The sequence below is a fragment of the Barbatula barbatula genome (genome assembly GCF_947034865.1).
Source record: "Barbatula barbatula genome assembly, chromosome: 10".
Lineage (NCBI taxonomy): Eukaryota > Metazoa > Chordata > Actinopteri > Cypriniformes > Nemacheilidae > Barbatula > Barbatula barbatula.
In genome coordinates, this window is record NC_136773.1 from 16316211 (window position 1) to 16331978 (window position 15768).

The window sequence follows — 15768 nt, forward strand, 5'->3', positions numbered from 1 at the left end:
GGGAGTCAGTAGATGGGCAGGTGTTCTGCGAGCCAGCAGAGAGCTGAGATGCGAGGTTCATTTTGCGATTGAGGTTGGATTAATGAGAATAATCATGATCACTAATGATGTCATGAGAAGGTTGTACTACTCTGTTATGGTGTATAGACAGAACCCAAGCGCAGGCAGCGGTTTGCTAAATAACAAAACCTTTATTAAAACAAAGACCCTCGATGGGGAAAACAAGAACAAAACAAGACTAAGGTGCAAAGGAAAAACCTCCCAAAAGGGGGACAAAACAAACAAAGTCCTTAAAATAACAAATAAACTATAATCCTCAAACTCACGAACAGGGAACAGGAACACGGGTAATCCAGACAGACTAGGAAGGGTAAGTGTGCAAAGTGTGCAAAATGAACCAACAAGGGACAGAGGGAAACTGGGGCTTGATAAAGGGAAACACTAACAAGGACTGATGCCACAGGGAGAGTGGCCACAGGTGACATGGATGAAACACTAAGGGAAAGCTAACAGGAGGATTGCACGAGGCAGGTGAGGGGACTGAAACACTAAGGGAAAGATGGACCAGGGCTGGAGACAAGATTAACACTAATGGACCGCTAACCGGGGAAACAAGGGGGCGGGACTAAAGGACGTGACACCGGAGAGAGAGCATGGCTTCTCAAACCAAAACAATGCTCTTTCTCCACACAAAACACATGGGACTGACATGATCCTGCCACAAGACTCGAAAACCAAGACAAGGAGAGGCAGGATCATGACACTACTCTATATGATGAGGGGTTAAACTGATGTGAAGTAAGATGTGCGCATAGGGATAGGCAGTATGACCTACGGTACATCACAATATAATTACTTTTGCTAGCAATTCAATTAAAGAAATGGTTTGCAAATTAAGTAAACGTTAATCAAGATTTAGTTGATTTTGTCAAATAAATCTGGATATTATTTGATTATTTCATCTTTTTAGATCAAATTTGATGGGGGCAAAACAAAAGAAAAGAATATCACATAAAACAAAATTACATTACGTAACACTAAAAGATATAGTTTATACAGGTTATACAGATATACAGGTTTGCAACACACATACAGCGATCCTGGGCCTCCTGCTGCATCCATCCCCAATAAATATTTACAATCCATTTATTTCATCACACACACACACAAACGACAGGGTGTAAAATGGTGAGCTCAGCGACATGGAAAAGGAAACATGCAGGGCACACCAGAACAATACCTCTTCCCAGCTGATGCCACCCTCAGATTCATCAGCGTGTCAACGGCAAGAGTGTGTGTGCGTAAGCCCAAGCACCTTTACTGACAAACACATCAGTCACACGTAAAGCACAACATCAATCTGCCATCAAACGCACATTAGAACACACACCAATCAGTCGGCAAACACAGTTCAAAGGCCATGTTCAGCTGGTGGGATGGGCCGCTTGCCAAATACAAGAGAAAAATGGGCCAATAGTAAAAAATACTAAACTGAGACTCCACACAAGGATGACAAAGATAAGTTTACCACTTCACAATACTGACCTATAAGCTAGTGAAAAATTCAAGTTTGGTTCTCAATACTTCTGCCAAACATTCCTTCTGTTCAACCATGCAGTATTTTATTACATTTTAACAAAGTTTGGGGTAAATGTTTGACGTTTGTTACATGAAGAATTGTTTTATTGTGGCAACATGTTAGTTTCTTTTATTAGAAAACTAACATGTTATTTAATCAAAAAAAATTGAAACTTGGACTGAATAATGACTTTTTTAATGATGTTAAGGAATAGTTCACCTCTAAAATTCTGTCATTTTTTACTCACCCTGTTGTCATATTTCAACCTGTGTGAAGAAGATAGTTTGAAAAATGTTGGTTAACCAAAACTGTTGGTCGTCTTATGTATGGACACAAAAGTCAATGGGTACGGCCGTTGTTAAGAAAGAAAGTAATTCAGGTTTGAAATGACAAGAGGGCATCTAAACAATGACAGAATTTCCATTTTGAAGGTGAATATTCCTTTAAAAACTTATCTCCTGGTGAGACCTAAAAAGATGAGTCTGAAAAATATATTTTTTGACTCCATCTTCCAGTCCTGCTATTAAATCAGGTGAAAGTAATGAATGGTTAATCTGTTGTATAATTGCATTTGGTGTGAAGCTCTCAATTCCCCTTTTCTCCTTGAGGAAGATGATTTAAAACACTAGAACAAATCTCTCAGATATAATGTAAGGGTGCTGGACGCTGTATCTAATCAATCTGACAGCAATATTTTCTGCGGTGCGATTATATTGATACAAATATCCGAGTACACAGCATCCATATCCAGCACATTACAGATACAGAGATGCGGTGAATTATAAAGCTTTATGACGGCACAGCGCCACGAGCCAAACTCTGGAACGGTGGGCAGAGACATGTGGCCATCTATGGTAAACGATAACCAAAAACAAATGCAGGCTGGCACATGACAGAGTTTAACTATGAAAGTGTACACATGCCAGGCTCAGGTAACTCTGCCAGCACATGCACAGAGTAAAAATATCTCTACTCCTCTACCACAATTCCTCAAGGACAAATGGGGTATTTATTTCTGTAATGTCTCTGTGAGGCAAAGGTGATATTTATATGGAACGTGTTTCAAGAACACAATCTGTGTGTATGCTCTATTAGAACTGTGTATGTATCTGTCTATCTCTATCTATCAGAATCAAGGTCATAGTCGAGACAAGCCTTGCTAACTGATCTTGTTTTTACTCCCTGATAAGTATTTTTCAAAAATGCCTTCAGCCCAAATAATGTAAACATTTTCCTCAAGGTATCCCTTAAATATTTTCCAGATTTTTTCCTTTTAATGCGGTGCTAGTCATGGTAGCCAAAGCAACATTCTCCTTTTCCTTTCCAGCCATGACAGTCGTACAAATTAATGTAATATCTGTAAAGATACAATCATAATAATATTATGATTGCAGCTCAAATGTCACAGAGCTTTTCCTCATAAAAGTAAAAAATTATCAGTGGACAAAAGCTGGAAAGCCGACATGTGAAAGAGAAACTGTTCCATGACACAATAGCTCTCCTGAACTCTGAAGAGTGTGGCATTACGGGCTCTTGAAATAATGAAATGATGGAGTGTGGGGGTGCCTGTGTATATTAGCAGCACAGAAGATGTTGACATGACACCAGTCCAGCTCAGACTTATTTTGGCTGCTGGGAGTTTCCAGGCACGGCTGAGGCCCAGAGCTCCTGGACCTGATCTGAAAAGGAATGGAGGGAGAAACTGAAAGAGAGGAAAGGAAGCCCACATTCCAGTGTGGCGGTCCAAAAGTCTGCGAAAGAGCTCTGAAACAAATCCAGGCAAAGAACCGTCTGATAACATTATTAATCCTTACTTTGCAAAAACGATGTTCAATACTCAGAGATTATGTTTGTGAGGAAATCTTGAGGAAATTATACAAAATTATAAACAGCTGATGACTAAAAGGTGTTTTTTCCACTCAAAAGGGCAAAGAGCAGTTTAGTACTGGAAAAACATTGGGAATCTTGAAACACAGGTGGTACAACCATTATATCAACAAAGCGTTATTCATGTTGGGGGAAAACATCTTAAACAGGCCTAATCTGGTTTGACATTTATTCATTTGGCAGACGCTTTTATCCAAAGCGACTTACAAGTAGTTTTATACAGTTGCACATTACTGCAGAGCAATCAGGGGTAAGGTGCCTTGCTCAAGGGCCCTTCAGCCATGACCTGCTGTCATTTATGCCATTTATTTGGTGCATCATTCACATTTTGACAATCTTTCCCTATCTCACACATACAGATCCCAAAGCTTTCTGTCACATACAGTATACTACTTCACAACATCCCTTCCATTAATCCATTCTTTCTCAAAACCATTCTCTCTCCCTCTCTAAACTCCTTTCTCATCTCATTCTCTCTCTTTTACTCTATTTCTATCTAATCCATTATTTTCCTCTTTATCGCCCTCAGGGCCCTTCCCCCTCTTTTTTCTCATAAGCTGAGGAACGGTCTGTGAATGAGCAGTAAATTGCTTGCCCTCTCAGTTCAAACCTAATTCACATGGCAGTTGAGCAGATTACCTGCCCAGTCAACAGGGCACAGGGCGCAGGGCACGAACGGGAGCTTTCTCCCGGACTCAATGAACACCAAAGACTGGTCCGCCTGTCCATCAACAATCAAACCTACACATGTAATATTCTCTCTCACATATTCTCTCCCTAATGCACATTGTGCACAACAGTTTCAAACCACATGACTAGCCCAAGTCCATGACCCAGAGTTTTCAAATAAGGTGCTTGTAATGCCTTCTCATGAGGGCATTAAATCGCATTGCCGCTCATTCTCCTTCACAACTCCTTCCTGGAGGAACATTCTTCCTACCGCGCTCCGGTCTACCATGTCTCTCACAACCTTCAAAAAACGACCCATCTCTCTTCTGTAAATACTTGACAGACAAAAAGAATATAAAATAACCCTCTCTTATCTCTAAATAGGTAGTGGTCTAGCTTTCGTTAAAACTAGTAACTTTGTATTAGCACCTATTGTACTATTGCTCTTTTATGACATATCGCTTATTGCTCCCTGAACTCTTTGTAAGTCGCTTTGGATAAAAGCGTCTGCTAAATGACTAAATGTAATGTAATCTATAGCAAAATTACAACACCAGAAAGAACACAGGTAGGAAGCCCAGATGGAAAAAAAATTTCAGTACGGAACAAGGCAGCAAGGTTGGTAACTTTCATTTGGTGCCCAAACCAGCACAGACCCACGAGCCACATGGATGATCACAGGTCCTTTACCTGCTACATAAATTAAAGACCTTGATAAACGCCTCTACTTGAAACCCATAATTCCCCTGCTTCAGTGCATAGCAAGACCCACCGTCCACCTGTTCCGAAGCTTTCTTTGATCAACAGAGCATGACCACACTACCCATCACCTAAGTAACCAACTCAAAGAGTTAAATGCAATATAAAAAAATTATTTTACAATTTGAAGCACAAGAGACCAGGATTTAAACGTTTGCACCAAACACCTCCCTGCTAGAAGAAAAAGCTGTTAATAGCAGGCAAACGAAAATCCAGCAAGGTTTTCGATCAGACAATATTGTGTATTAATATGAATGTCCAGCAGCTACAGCTACATAGAAAGCCAGCTGTGGCACTGTAATGTTTACTGATGAGTTTGCCTTTGCTGTCTGGAAGCATTCCGGAGATCATGCTGAGATTGTTATACAGCATTCTGGGTAGACTACAGGAGGTACATATTCCTATACCACATAAACAGTCTAATAGCTACTCCCTACTGAGACTTACACACACACACACACACACACACACACACACACACACACACACACACACACACAAGACCATGTTAAAGAACAAGATCAGCATATACAAACCGTATGTGTATAAAAATAAGCAAGACTACACGGTTATTGTGGCCCAAACAATTCACAAAAGATTATCGCAATATCCAAAAGTTTTTTATAATCGTAAATAGAATAAATAAAATGAAAGATAATATTAATTGATAACATTAAAGGCAACATTTTAAATAATTTATCATTATATAAAAATGTGTGTATCTAAAATTATTACAATTTTTTTTTTTCAGTTGTCAAAGTTGACAAGCACTTTTTAAAACTTGTTATTAGTTAGATATTTGCAAAACACAGTAACAAACTGTTAGTGTGACTAACAATAATGACTTGGCAAAAAAACAAAAATCAAGAAATATTGAGATTCAAGGTTTCCGAAGGACAGCAGCGATTTCAAGGTTATTGCAATACCAGACACCCCTAATGAAAAAGATAACAGATTGGGGTGGAAGTGAATGATCTAAAATAATATCATTTTTATGCGTGTCTTTCTTTGTGAATGAACTGCTGTGGGAATGTTATTACCAATGACAATGATAAAGCAAAAAAATGATATGCTGGCGACTTTTTGACACAGAGAGCTACGAAATCTGGTGAGATCGAAAGCCAATTTTCAAAACAAATGATCTTTCATTTCAAGCTTCTTTGATATCCATAAATGACTTTTTAGCGTAGAGTTTCATTATCTTAAGCGAGCGGCATTCCATTCTGTAACTGGCATTAAAAAGCAAACTAGCTGCATAAAGGTCGCAGCTCTAGCGAAAAATGGGAGATGCAACACTGGTTTACCGTCACACTGTCTCTGATGCGGCTTCACTCCAGCCCTCTGGATTGATGAAGGAGAGGGACAATGGTCTGTTTTGAAAGGTCACATCATAGCAGCTGTGTGAAATGCTGTCGCCCACTTCAAAACATCTCTCTTTATGACTCGATATCCCTCATTTCCCATCTCTCTATCTCTCTCTCTCTCTCTTTCTCTCTCCCTAAATCCCCAATCACACCTCACAACTTCCCATCATTGGAAAGGTCAAAAGGAGGAGCAGCAACACATCTGCGATGACTTCCAATGAGATACTTCCTTGAGGAAGACCAGGCAACAATGTGCACATATGTGTGCTGAGGTGATGATGGAGGTCAGGCAAAATCAAAACGGGCACGGTAACCCCCACCCCAATCTATTTCAACCCAGAGTCAAATAAATTACATTAATTATGCATTGCTGTTTATCAGAGGGAAGCTGATTATAATACCATCAAGCCCTGTGTGGTAGCAAACACCGCACATCCATTTGCATGCCACCGAAGACCGATGACCCAGGATTGTGCCCGGAAACCTCCAATTTAGTTATTACAGTAAGAAGTTGATTAATCTGTCTGATCCATCAATGATGAAATGGAGTTCTGCAATTCCAAAGCGTACGTTATAAAAACTGCCACTTTAATTTAGCAAATGTAACGTGGAGGGCAGCGGTAACCTTCACATGGATTAGCAGGACTTCAACCAAAGATTACAGCCTCTTCATATTGCTGCACTGCGGCTTATGCACATCAAATAAGACACACACACACACACACACACACACACACACACGTCAATGCCACGCACTCACTCAGGCATGCTCATTAGCATTGAGAGTTCCCATGTGCAAAATATAATATCATATTTCATGTGCACACTCGTACATTGACACACGCACGGCTGATTAAGGTGCTTCACTTTAACACGTCCTTAATGAGCATCCAGACGACGAGGTTCATTAAAACGCTGATGATGTCATGCTCATGCCCTGCGAAGAGGACAGGACAAACAACTAAATCATCCTAACACACACACATACACACATGGCTGGAGGAAGTTTGGCCGATGTGTAAATGGTCAATGTGAAAGAGACGGTCTGAGAAGATACAGGATTCCTTCCCAAGCGTTTGCATCACTTTCTTTTTCCTCTACCACAAATTTCTCTCCCACTGTGCTTGCTGTTATCTTTTCTTGGACCACTTATGGTTTCTTCTCAATTTCTGTGTCCTTAACTCCCTCCCTCCTCATTGACATTCTGCCTTTCTCTTATCGCTCCTCTTTTATATGATTTTGTGCTTCTATAGAGCTCTTCACAAATGAATCTTGTAAATCTAGTCTGATTTCTCTTTTTCTCCACCATCCCCCTCTCTCCAGGCTCCTCCTGTTCGTCTGACCCTTTCACTTCATCACTCATCACTGCCAAGCCACTCTGCATTTCAGATGGCGATCAATCCAATGCATGCAGACTGCGTGGGCTTAGCATAACTGAGCGAAACTAAATTAGTTGGGTTTATCTGAGTTGACCGAGACTATACTAGGGCTGGGCAGGGTTTGGCTGATCTGGACTGTATTAGCTGTATAAGACTGGGATAGGTTAATAGCTGACTGTCTCTGTCAGGTTTACTCAAGTACAGTTGCCTTCCCTTCACCCCAACCAACCCAATCATGAGATGACCATGTGTCATTGATGAAGCACCATAAATACATCCACATCAGACAGCTGATTTACAATCAATGCGATGGGAAGATTTGGCACAAGCAATGGCAAAACCACAGATGCATTGCACACATTGAACTAACTCATTCGCTCTCTCTCTCTCTTTATCTCCCTTTCACTCACACAGCTGCATTATTATGTGGATCCACATCCGATTTAAGCGGCCATCACATATGCACAAAACATCATTTCTCTCCATCTCCAAACACAATCACTTGCAAAATATGAAAACAAGATATGCAACGTTTTACACATCCACATAATCTCCATCCGCAGACATATGCGCATATTCCTCCCTACCTTTCCAATGCTGACGGCGGAGATTTACAGAGCTATAAAACAAAAGAGCAGGTTACGCAGAGTTCACATCATCATATGGTGAAAAAGCCATTGTTTCATTAGCAACAGTTTAGCCGAGCCACATAGACCAGAGTTAAACAGCAACATTAGGGAACACTAGTTAGGGGCACACAGGACAGACCTGCTATACTGATCTGACACCAAGAAAAAAAAATGTTACAGATTAAATACGTAACACACTGGGGTCAAGTGGGGGGGGGTTTGTAACTTGTTTACAGTGGATGTGTTTACCCGACTCTCACAGGTCCCATGAGGATGAGGTGGGGATGGGGGGATGAGAGTCCTCAATGCAGACAACGGCAGGGTGAGTAAAACGACACTAGCTTTTAAAATCAGATGGGGCCTACTTGAATTTCACTAGGAGTTTGTCCCCTACTGATGCAAGAATAACACTAAAGTGCTCCGCTTCACAAGATACGCATAAGAAGAAATGAACAAAGTAACACATTTTAAAAGGGTAATCCTGACCAAAGCCTTTATTTGTTGTGTTTGCATAAGCATTATTGCCAAGTCCTCCATTTTTAAACTGTAGCTGAGTGTTGTTTCTTATTCCTCAGGTTAAAGGTGGAAGGGTTTTGTTCATAAACGGTCATTTTAAAATGATTGTATTAATGAAAACAGAATGTGTTTATGAATACTACTATACAGTGAATACGAAATTATATAAAATGCGTAACTGTGCCCCGGAAAATATAAATTAGGATGGCATGGTTTGAGTTTTGGTATTTAGGCTGGGGTCGTGGTGCACATTTTGCTTGGTCTTTGGGCTGATTTTGTTATGCAGATCTGGCAACCTTGTTGCAGCTAGTGAACCCAATAGATGGAATGCTGGCGTAAAAACGCAATGCTTTGGCAGGATGCAAGACAGATCGAAAACTGGCCAAAAACGTCTGTCTGATCACTACAGTGGATATAAAGAAAAAAACTTAAGGAAGCTCGTGAACCTTCACGTAACAAGAGCTGAAGAACCGAGTGCAACCGATCAAGAGATGAAACTCAGAAGAAGCTGGCATTGTGTCAAGTTGTATTCAGATAAAATGAGCATTTTATCTGAGAAATCTGCTTGTTTGCTCGCACAGACTTGCACATTTTCACAGCGCACAAAACCGCAAATTCCACACGATGCATTCTTTTCCCACACTACTAGAGATTTTCCTTCACCCCTCTGCACCCCTCTCTCACGCCGTCACATGACTATATACGTGCACATACCAATTTACAAACACAGTGGCATCTGGCGATTGATATAGATCAGAACAAGAATGTGAGCCGTGTCCAAACTCACAATGCGTTACATTTTTCAACTAGTAAGACACTACATGAGCAACACCAGGGTCATGGGTTCCTTCCCAGAGAACCCACGTGTTAGGGGCTGTGTCCACCGAAGCATTTACGTGTGGCCGACGTGTTTTTCAATTGTTTTTAACGAAAACGCCACACTTTTTAAAAAAGCCATCAGTTGATGTTTTTTCCTGCGCTCAGCGCTGGTACTATACGTTTTTCTCACGATCAGCCCAGAGTTGTAAAATTCTCAACTTTGGGCAGAACGTTGCACGTCCAGCGGGCATTTTCAGTCGTGCTCCTGATGTTTTTAGCCGCGTAAAAACGCCTCGGTGGACACAGCCCCTTAGTCTGCAATCTCTGATGTTTCAAGGATCTGATCCTTGTCACAAATCTCTCAATGCCCTATGGAAATGACACATAAACTGAAAGTGACAGCAGAAATTGTTCAAATGTGTCATTTATACAACCTCATGTCATTCCAAACATATGACTTTCTTTTGCAGAACACAAAAGATATTGTGAAGAACATTGGCAAGCATACAACATTGGCTCCCATTGACTTCCACTGTATGGATAGAAAAGAAATCTCAAAAGAAATGCATTAGTGTTCCACAGAACAGAGTCCTATATAGGCTGAGGGTTATTTTGGGTGAACTCTTTAAGATATATAAAAATATTAAAAGTTACTTGTCAAAAGACTCCTGAGGCGATACTTACATTATTATCTACATTGCCATTCATGATACATACACCTGCAGCTGTTTATGCATAAATATGTAAACTCTCAGCGATAAGCAAATGAGAATGTCAGGTGGTTGCTGGATTAAGATGCCTCCGGTGTGTGTTTGTAAGCAAGTAACAGTCACCCCTAATAACAAAAATGCATAAAGATGCATCTTCACGATAGGTATTACCAAGTTAAAAACATTCGGTGTGTAGCTGCGTATAATAAATAAATGTTTATTAACTACGCCAGCAAAAGTCCAGTGATACCAGCATTTCTTTTTTCGAACCCGTGTTTGCCAATGCAAGGTATGTGAAGCATTACACAATATCATCAGCGAGCTCTGTCTGTTTCCTACGAGTTCCTCTGCCAATGAAACTCATCAAGTGGGAGACGTGGCAGTCTGGTCGCCTCTAGTTGCCAGGGCAACCCACACAAATAGCTAAAAGTCTGTATCGGATGATTGAAATGCACAGGCTCACCTCAGCCAACAGTATTAATATGTATGTGAAGTATCATCTATGACAAGCACCAAATGTCAGGCATCTGAGAGTTATCTAGCAACGACCCGCGAACTCGTTCCCCACCGGGGTCCGGTGGAACCTCTTGCGGTGGAACAGTGCAGAGACAGAAGGACAGCGGTGGGGAAAGCTCTCTGGGAGCCATCCAGGGGACGCGATAAAGATCTAAAGCCGGGAAAAATTACATTGACAGCTAAACATTACAAGCCATCAATATGTATGAGGCTGAGCATGTGTAGAACTTATGAATTTATGTATTGAAGGATGTATGCATGCATCCGTACCGGCATTCTGAATTCATGTACATATATATATATATATATATATATATATATATATATATATATATATATATATATATATATATATATATATATATATATATATATATATATATATATATATATATATATGGAGATCTTCCAGGCACATCCAGACAGAAATAAGATCAGAGGCTGAAGATTTGTTGAAAAGCTGTTTAAATGCATTTCAGGTGACTGGCAGGTGGTAAACGCTTCCAAAGTGGGTATCAATATGATATGATAGTATTCTGTTCATGGCAATGGTTTGCTTGCAAAAAACACATCACAAAAAACAATTATTGGAGAAAATTTTAGGATAATTAATAGAGAAAGACCAAACAGAGGGACTTTTTCTAAAAACTAAAACAAGTTGGCTTTGATATCAGGATGCATGGAGACATACCGGAAAGCTTAAAATGTCATCAATGAGGGAGGAAAAATGATAAAGCACAATTTTTACAGATTATTTCATTTATTACATTAAAGATTCATTAAAGAACATCGTTCAATAAGAACGAGACATACAATAAGAAAATGAATGGGGTCAGTTTTGATTCATATCCACTTTAAGTTATTAATAGAATGGAATGATAAATAAAGCAAAGTGGGACCCAATTCTGTTGTCTATGCAGGTTACCTACTAAGTGTGCATGATGGAAACAGGCTGCAGATGGGACAATGGACTAGATTACTATTGGACTTGTTAGCTTTTGCTTCCAAGGTGACATCTGTTGATCTCAGGTAAACTGAATCATACCAGTTGCATGGAGATGAACGAGAGGAGCGAACCAGATTCTCATCTGCTTGGCAAAACAGCTGTCGTGAACAAGCTTGATCGCCCCAGGCAGGAACATAGCAATCTGGCTTCTGTTTGTTGAAAATGGTGTGAGACGTAAAAGCTGAACTAATGCAAATCTTTGTCTGAGTGTTACCGTATCCAAAGAGTTCAACATAGACATCACAGAAATCGACATTCTAAAATTGTTTTTCATAAACAAAATTTAAGATCAAATGTGATATAATTTCGCATACTTCATTAAAATATCAACTCTCAAATTGCAATAGGGAATTCAATGGGCAAACTGCCAAGACATGCAAATTAACCTCATTCCTCCCACAAGGATAAGCTATGTTGTCTGTGAGCGTCATCATCTACCTCCACAGCCCTGTTTTGAAAAACACAGATTTTTTCCACCTAATTTCAGCCAGCGAGAACAAAACGTTAAATCTTGTTACAGAGTGTTGAAATGAGATGTCAGAAGCAGCAGGTCTCACAGGTTGAGACTCAGCTCTGAGTAGAGCTGCTTTCGGAAGAAACAGGTAGATGGTATCAAAACGAATCTTGCCTGGGGATGCCATTAAGATAAGATAACCCATTTAAAAACGTTTACATTATTCTTTCACCCTAACTGCACCTCATCAGCTGGATTCAATTATAAAATTCTGAAGCCTCATATTCCGTGGCCTTATTTTCGGGTGCTAAACAGCTCACAATCTTCAACTTGGGTTCATGAACTAGACTTCAGGGCCGTTTCAAGACCCAGTGAGACTAACACGCTGACAGCCTTTTTGGGCTCTGATGTCGCGCGCAGAATTTCGGGCACCACGGGAACGCCCATACGATGCCCAAATGCCGCTGACAGGTTAGTATAGGTTTTGAGACACATGTCCGAGTTTGCATTAAATAATACAAAATATACCATAAGAATACTAATACTGGAGTAGCTAGCGGTATTTTATAACAAATAACACCATAATATGCCGTAATTCCGTTTGACAGACTACAATTACTGTAACTAGGGTGTTTGTAGTAAAACCATGGTAACCACAAATTAACCATCCCTCATTTTAGCAACACCGTGCAGTTTAACAACGACGTTTGTAGTAAAACTAGCATTACAAATACAAATCAATCCGCCAAAACGTGATAGACGTTTACTATAAAACCACGGTGTGCTTAAAGTGTTAGTTGTTAACGCAAACAACACACACACGACTAAGACTAGTTATTATCCAACATTTGTTCACCAAAACATTGCATTTATGGCAAACAGTTAACTTTTAGACACCGCGGTTTATCAAATCAGTAGTGCTAACTTACCGGTACAGACATGTTCAGCTCGTGCTTTCACTCCACTACAGAGATTGATGCTGGTTTTTATACGGACCCGTTTCTTTCGCTCTACCGTTTTTCAGCAGAAAACATCGATTTCTGTAGTCTGTCTTCTCTCGACGTCCCTCTATTCCATGATGTCTATAGTGAGGTCTCGGTCTGGTGAGAAGTTTGATGTAAATGTTTCTGATGCGTGCGGTCAGGAAACGTTGCGCAATGGGTTTAAAGAGCCCGGTTTTAGTCCGCCTTTGCCGGGGATCTGACGTTAGCCTTCATTAAGCTGCAGGGCTCGTTTTAATGCACTTCTTCACGCGCTTCTTCCCGTGGAGGAGAACGACCTGCCTTCCGTTTGTCTGTATTGCGATGGTGAACGTTGATACTTCATAGCACAGCGAAACAACGCTCTCACTCTCTCTCTCTCTCTCTCTCTCTCTCTCTCTCTCTGATGGAATCATCAGTTCCATTTAAAGGGATAGTCTCCCGTTAGCTGTGTGTTGAAAACAGGGCACGTCTAATATTATTCACCATGTACTCATAAGCTATTTACAGCATATTTGCGCTTGCCTGTTGCGTGCTACTTCCCCATTTATCTATTTCTTCAAGTATCGTTTCCAGTCCTGCAACTGTATAACAATTTTCATTTCTCTTAAACGATAACGAACAATATACAGAAATGCATACATGACCACTGTGAGTATAGTCCATGCCAATGGTGGTGACTAAATAAAAAATACATCAATTAAGTAAAAAAATAAATAATAGTTCCTTTACTTTGAACATAGCGTAACTTCTCTGGAAGCTGCCAAACTGCTATCACACAAATGAATTAAACCTGTTTTTGACACTACTGTCCTGGGTTAAATCTGCATACCCTATCTATTGTTGTTTTATTGATTTAGGTACATCTTTCCAAATACCCTCTGACTGGGAATAACTGCCTTAGATTATAAAGGTTATTCAAAGTTGTTGTACTGATATTTTTTGGCATCCTGTAGCATTAACTATACACGAGATTGGAAAAAGCTTGAAGAAATGGAAATATCTTCTAATATTTTACTGACCACATCACACGTAAAATGTAGCAGTTCCCCATTAACATGATGAAAGTGCTTACACTGGTTGCAAACACTGTATCAATCGACTTCTGCATTATTAATGGTGTTTCTACCAAAAGATGCTGAAGCTAAAATATTTGGCCTTTTAAATCCGACGCGGGATGTTGTTATAGGGGTGAATTCTAATTGAAGATATAGCATATGCCTTCACAAACAGACCATTCATTGATTGTGTAGTGATGAATTGCAATTTAACAACAAAAACAATGGCATTTCTCACTACCTCAGATTCGTATCTAAAAGAGGAACAGTGCAGTATTTGGCATGTGAAATGTGTGACGACCGGAACAGTTAGTTTACAAGCGGCATCATTCCCAATGCTCCTGCAGTCAGCTCTGGCATGAGAACTGTGTACGGCTATTAATTATACAGGGGCAGCTGCGTAAGGAAAGTCAAAGGTCTTTTTCTTATCTTCAGATGCGTGTTAAATTGGTGCCATGGCACTCTTTCCCTTCATCTGCCAACATCAGCGCGGTGCTGAGTGGGATCAAATTAGGATAGAAGGCCTGGCTAAACTACTCTGCCATTAAAGATCTGAATTTGCTCGAATTGACTAAAGCCATAAACGGTGCCTTAAAAAGAATCACACAAGGGCTATTTTAAATTTGCCATAAAATTGTGTTTTAACACATCAGCAGCATGTCCTGCCAACCTTGTAAGCCATATGCAGCGAGCTTTCCAGTGCAAATAAGGAAGGCATTTTAAAGCAGCTTACACAGGGGGTTGTAAATGCCCAGAGTTCTAAAGTGTCTCTTAAATATGGCGACCTGGAGGTAAGAGGCATCTAGAACATTTTAGCCATCTGTTATTTTAGGTTTTCATCAAAGTGATTGTTTATAATTGTCCTCTCAACAGCACCATCTATTTTTAATGTTTCTGCCCCTGTTTGAAGTAACGCACTTGGTGACAGACAGATACACATGCCTGGAGGTGAAGTTTGCGCTATATATACTACAGGAATTCTGAGCGGACAACCAAGGCCTGTCGCTCTATAAAGATCTTTTTAAATCGCGCACTGCCAAACGTACATCTCTTTCACAGGTTTGGATGAGTGGGTTCTGACAGCAGTATTTATTTTGCTTTTTGCATTCAATGACAGTATATATTCCAGGGGTTCTCATCATTTTTGACTCCAAGGACCTTCATTGTATTCGACAAAGACTCAACATTTCTAAACAATGTTTGTTAATTAAAAAAGGCCAAATAGTAAGATATATCTTGTTTTTTTATTTTAAAATATTAGTCATCTTTATGCCTCCTTTGAAGTCAACTGAGGCCCCCTATCCCCCCTGTTGAAAACAACTGCATTCCTCAGATGAAGTGCCGCATGTCTAAATAATAACACCTCTAACCAAATTTTTGATATATCGCACCGAAACCATTCAAGAAACAGATCCAATCATTGACAAAAAAGGAAAGATGGTA

The 15768-nt window shown here is 40.1% G+C and overlaps 1 protein-coding gene across 1 annotated transcript in view; it reads right to left on the reverse strand.

Moving 5' to 3' along the window:
• The window catches only part of bcar1 (BCAR1 scaffold protein, Cas family member), a 66937-nt gene extending 53265 nt beyond the window's left edge, over positions 1 to 13672 (reverse strand). The window contains exon 1 of the mRNA XM_079466149.1: positions 13217 to 13672. Within this exon, the coding sequence (XP_079322275.1) occupies positions 13217 to 13228 (12 nt within the window). The 5' untranslated portion in view covers positions 13229 to 13672. The remainder of the gene's footprint in view (positions 1 to 13216) is intronic.
• Positions 13673 to 15768: the final 2096 nt, after the last annotated feature.